Source organism: Ischnura elegans, chromosome 6, assembly GCF_921293095.1.
Source record: "Ischnura elegans chromosome 6, ioIscEleg1.1, whole genome shotgun sequence".
In the NCBI taxonomy this organism is placed as follows: domain Eukaryota; kingdom Metazoa; phylum Arthropoda; class Insecta; order Odonata; family Coenagrionidae; genus Ischnura; species Ischnura elegans.
In genome coordinates, this window is record NC_060251.1 from 52,315,529 (window position 1) to 52,321,400 (window position 5,872).

Here is a 5,872-nt window from a genome sequence, read left to right on the forward strand (position 1 = left end):
TGTCAATCCAAGAGTTTTCATTTGAGATCCAACATTGTGAGGGCAAGCAGAATATTGTCCCCAACTGGCTAAGTAGGCATCCTTGTGGGGAAAATGAACTGGCAGGTAGGGGTGACACGTATTTCATTATTGCTGAGATTAATTTATGAATCACCAAGACACCATGGCGAGGAGTGGAGGAATTAAAAAGAGCGCAATCAGATGATCCTAGAATCGCACCTGTAGCCCACTTTCTCAACAGATTTAAAATCAGCGAAGGGATAGTGCACGTACGAGTTGGTAGTGAGGCTAAGTTCAGAATATGGGTGCCGAGTTGTTTAGTTGAGAAATTAATTCAATATGTGCATACCTCCTACGCTCATTTTGGCAGCTGAAAAATTGAACTAATCACCAAAGAAAGTTTTTTTTGGAAGGATATGGGCAAACAGATATGTAACTCCATCCGCAACTGTGATATTTGTCAGAAGACAAAACACCTGAATCGCGCTTACCCGGGGCCTATGCGAAATATTATTCCGACACAACCACGGGAGGTTTGCGTGCTGGATTTATTCGGTCCCTTACCAAAATCACGAGGAAGAAACAAATTCATCTTGGTTGCCGTCGATGTTTTTTCAAAATATGTACAGATTTATCCTATTAATAAACCCACAAGTAAAAATTGTTTGTCCCACTTTCTAAATAAATATGTAAAGAAATGCGGTAGACCTCAGAGAGTACTCATTGACCATGGGACCCAATTTCCTAGTGAAAAGTGGAGCAAGACGCTCCTCGATAGAGGAATAAAATGTAATTATTCATCTATACGCCACCCCCAATCAAATCCTAGTGAAAGAATTATGTGCGAGCTGTCACGCCTTTTCAGGGTGTATTGCTCACAACGACACACTAATTGGCCTGAGCTTATCCCGTACATAAATTGTTGGCTAAACGAGACTCCTCATGAGTCCATTGGCATGACACTGCATGAGGCACATTTCGGGGTCAAACCCCCACTCCTATGTAACTTGATTGGCATCAGAGAGGAGGAAGACAGAGTGCGAAGAGATGATATTCCGCACATTGTGTTGTCGAATCCCAGACGGCAGGGTAGGAAGCGCATTCGCGCTCAGAAAAGATTAAGTTACGAATTAAAACACGGGGACAAAGTGTTATTAAGAACTCCAAGAGTCTCCGACACGAAAAAAGGGCTATTCCATAAATTCTTCCCTCTTATTACTGGCCCGCTCATTGTGAGGAGAATACCACTCCCAAATAGAGGGCGGCCATTAGCTGCCAATGTCGGTTTTCCACCGGCAAACGTTATCATTCCAGCCTTAGCCCGAGATCGGCTACTGACATCGGCCCAAACTATAACCAACAATAGCTGAAAATGGTCCGACTCTGGGCCAACGTCAAAATGCTGCTTGGGGTCATGCACATGATCACTGTGAAATTTATAAACATGTTTTATTTTGCTCGCATGTGAATGATCACGTACTCATTCAGCATGATCATTCACCTTTACAGCGGCCTTTAGAAACTAAATTATCTTAGCTTTGACCAGCAACTTCACTGCTGATGCGAAAGTCGCCCATAAATCTTTGTTTTCAGTCAATAATAGTGAAAAACAGAAAAAATGGTCTCTTACACGTGAATTCTTGCTATCTAAAGTGTTGTGAACTGTAACCAGAAATGTTTTTTTAGAGCTCAAGCATGAGTTCCCTTGAACATGGGAAAATATTTGCACTGATAAACATTGGAGACATCTCCATAGCTGATATACGTGTCGTATCTCAAGGAAGGTATGTGGAGTAATCTCTTAACTTCCGTCACAATAAATGACAGGTATTCCCGTGCGAAACTACGACAACACCAGAAATAGAAACTAAGGTGGCGTTAATGAAATTTTATCACAAAAACTTATCGTTACAAAAAATTTCCACCGTTAACAGTCACAACAGCATTGTACACAGTAAAAATGTCGCCATTCGTACTTCCCTGCGGATGGCGAAGACCTACTTTCAAGATACACACAGAACTTAAATTACCGAAAGTAAAACCGACGTAACAATACCATTTACAGCTTGTAAGCAACACGTATGCGATAGATTTTGATTGCTTTTTTATTCATCGTACATGATCATTCGATCACATCTACACGTTCAAATACAGTCACAGAAGGCAGCACAATCGAAGTCCTCAAATATTTAGTATTACTAATCGGCATGGGTAGAAGATGAGAACATAACTAAGTTATAACTTTAACTCTAATCCTAAGGGCGTATGAACTCACTCAGCGTTTCCTTAAACCTGCAGTTGACACGATACCACTCCCAAGATTCCCAACGATGTGATTCACTGTAATTCACCGAAGCACCGAAGTCTCAACAGCCAAAGATTAATAACTGTAGACTCAACAGCTCTCTATCTGACAATGATGTAGAGCATATAATCTTTGATATGATGCAATCCGTTCAACGAAGTTGACAATGGTTGACAAGAGCAGGTGACCAATGAGAAAAGCGAATGCCCACCCCACGTATCATGGCCCATACGCCGAGAACAGCCGAGAACCCGAGAACTTTCCAGTGAAATGAGTTACATCAACCGCTGTCGAAATTAAAATGCCTTAGAAGTTATATTGATTCTTCTGCGTAAAAATTATTTATGGCATTTGCGGGAACTGCATACACCAGTTTATATTTTAATTACATCAAAATATCAATATTGGTCTCTGTTGGTCTCTGTTGATATCGTTTATATTATATCGTTTGTCATTTATTTCTATTAGTCGAATGCGGAATCGGAGTTCGAAGGAACGCCAACACGCCAACGGTGTATTATTTATTCTCATCTATTTTTTGCGATACGGGGCATACTCATTCTAACCTACATTGAAAGAGCATAATTGGCTCTGTCGGCAATTGGGCACGGTGGTGAGAAAGCTACAAAGCTTCACGTGTATTTGTGATTGTGCTCCACATTTTGGTGTTTTCGGCATGGCTAATGTTCAGAAAAGTAATCCTCAGATGAATCAAGGTGATCAGAAGGAAAAAAAGAGGAAGGAGAGTATATTCGACTTATCCAAGTATATCGACAAAAACATAAGAGTGAAATTTGCTGGCGGGCGTGAAGCGTCTGGAAATCTTAAGGGTTACGACCCCTTGTTCAACCTGGTGATGGATAACACAATTGAATTTTTACGAGATCCTGATGACCCTTATCGGCTAACAGAGAACACAAGGGCTCTTGGCCTTGTTGTCTGTCGAGGCACGGCAGTAGTTCTCATTTGCCCGGTGGATGGCATGGAGAGGATTGCTAATCCATTTGTTCCTCAAGAATGATGTGTAAGGAGTGCAAATCAAATTAAACTTTTTTTTAACTGAACGTCAATTGCGTATCGAAAGCTTCATGGTTTTCGTGGTGCATAAGATCGAAATTATTTTCTCCACAGCTAGCCAAAGGTGATTCTCTGTTTCATATTTTTGATGAACGAGAGGGACATGAAAGAGTACCTTATGGTTTATATCAATTTTTCTAAGACTCGTTACCTTACCTTTCTCTCGTATGAACCTTAACCTGTTTATATAGGAAAACAATATTTTCAATGTTACTTTCTAAGATTCATGTGGTATGAATGTTAATTCAGTGAACTTATTCCGCAAGTGTGTCGGTAATGTGTTGCTCCTGGATATTTTGTGAAGTGAAACTGGGACACATTGCATTTTATGCTTAGTTTGGTGTGATCTTGTAAGCATATCCTGTATCAAACTTTCCTCGACATAATACGTGAAAGGCCCAGTTTGAGTTAATTCCTATTTTTTGTTATTTTCTTCCTGTTTTCATTTGCCGTAAAAGGTATTGGCCCTAAGTATTGCTTCTCAGACAAGATGTATCTGTAGCGACTACGTAGTAATAAAAATATTCCCTGCGTATGTAAATTAATATCTTCAGGTGTTGATATTCTGTGCAAATTTAAGATCAAAGCTGGTGGTTTCGAATCCCATATAACATATTCCCGAAGATGAGTAACAACGGTAGCACTTATAACCATTGCATGTGGAGTGTTTTAGGAAGCATCTGTTCGATCAATTTTTTGAGGAATTTTCAGGAAATCTCTGCTGTTTAAATACTTTTTTTATGCCCATGATTGACAGGGTTTTAGCTTTTCTCGCTTCCTTTCTCCATACTGTCATTTCTTGTTATCAGCCGTTTCTCTCTTGCTTTTAAAAATTCCGATTTTAATGCATTTAAATACACTTGGTGTTCTCTTTGATGTCAATATACCGTATGCATTGAGTTAGGACAGGGAAGAGGGAAGTCGTCTTCTGAACATGAGACCAAAATTGGAAGAAACTGGAATCAAATAACTTCCCTGTCCCTGACCAGTGACATATACTATGGACTTCGTGAAGATATAATGCATATATGGATCACTGCTCTCTCTTAGGTGCTTTATGCATTATAAAAACTAAAGCGCAAAATAAAAATAAATAGCATACTAAAATTCATGAATCCAAATTTTGCATCACCTCCCCTTTTCACTGAGTACCAAGATACAATAGAACACAACAGTCAGATCACAAAACCTCCCCCCCCCTTTTTTCAAGTAAAACTAAATTACCATTTGTGTATGTAAATCGGTAAACAAAGTATGTAAACTTATTTGGCCTTTTGACTTGTCTGCCTGACCTTGTACTATCTACAAGATTACTATTTTGAGAGTGACTGACTCTCCCCTTTCAGGTCATAATACTCCTTTGATTTATTACTTTTCTCCTCGTGAAAAGGACAATCTTTATCATATGAAATTTTTGGAATCTAAGTTTTGAAACTACAAGGTATATTTGTATGCTAATTTCTGCTCATTAGATTTGATGCAGGAGAGTGAACTTTTCCACTAGTAGGAGTGTTTCTGAAATGTAAAAGTGCTAAGTAGGGGTCTTCATTTGAATTGAATGCCTTCTTAAAAATCTTTTTGATAGAATTCACTCCACTCCCAGCTAAAACGTTAGACTTTGGATGGTGAAGGCTTGAGAGCATATGAAGAAATTCCTACTCCTTTAGCAAATTTTTTTAACATTTCAGAGTCAAAAAATAATACTACATCTATTAACGCAACCATTGGGATTCTGTGCTTTGCAAAGATTGGTTTTATTTTCTCCACCACAGTAACAGTCCTTATTATCCAATTTAGTCACTTCAACAAAGTTGGATAGAGCATAAACCTAGTACCACAGAGGAGAAACCTCGCTAGTACCAAATAATATTTTTCATATATTTAAATTATGTCACATCCTACTTTTTACCAGGGCAATTGGGGTAGTTTTTTGTACTTAAAGACATTTTTTGTTTTGTTATCCTGAAATTTAAGGCTTGTTGGACAAGACTAAGCAAATTTTCTAATGTCTTGTCCACATGTTAACCACATCATGGACATTTCAGCACAACTCATTTTGTTAATCCTTGGGTGACCCATTTGTAATTTTTTAGCATATCATATTTTAAAAAACTATCTACCCTGAAAACCTTTCCTTTTACCAATACAAGTTCCTCCTCAAATTCAAAATATGCCTTACAATCAGAGTCAATATCTTTATAGTGCTGATGCCCAGGAGTGCAGCTAGGAATTAAGGCTGGAGGAGGTTTTAGGCACAAAACACTGGGCTGTGTGAGGGTGTGTAATACTCGCCAGGGTGAGCATGTGGTACGGGGGCCCTCCCCTAGAAAATTTTTTTGACAAATTGTTCAAAATGGTGAGTCTTACGGCCTTCTGAGGGATATTTTATTAATATTTACACTATTCTATAAGTAATATTAATCCAATTAAGTGAAATGGATTAAACTTAAAAATTTCTCTGAGCTCTGAGGGGGGGGTTTATCCCCCAAA

The 5,872-nt window shown here is 38.7% G+C and overlaps 1 protein-coding gene across 1 annotated transcript; it reads left to right on the top strand.

The window, feature by feature from the left end:
• The first annotated feature begins 2,779 nt into the window (after positions 1–2,779).
• On the top strand, positions 2,780–3,927 carry LOC124160682 (U6 snRNA-associated Sm-like protein LSm7). Its single transcript, XM_046536653.1, has one exon. It carries the CDS (start codon positions 2,982–2,984, stop codon positions 3,324–3,326), a length of 345 nt encoding a protein of 114 aa, XP_046392609.1. The 5' UTR covers positions 2,780–2,981; the 3' UTR covers positions 3,327–3,927.
• The last annotated feature ends 1,945 nt before the right edge of the window (positions 3,928–5,872 follow it).

Bases quoted from the DNA above. Each gene is read 5' to 3' on its own strand.
- LOC124160682 (XM_046536653.1), top strand. From the start codon at position 2,982: ATGGCTAATGTTCAGAAAAGTAATCCTCAGATGAATCAAGGTGATCAG.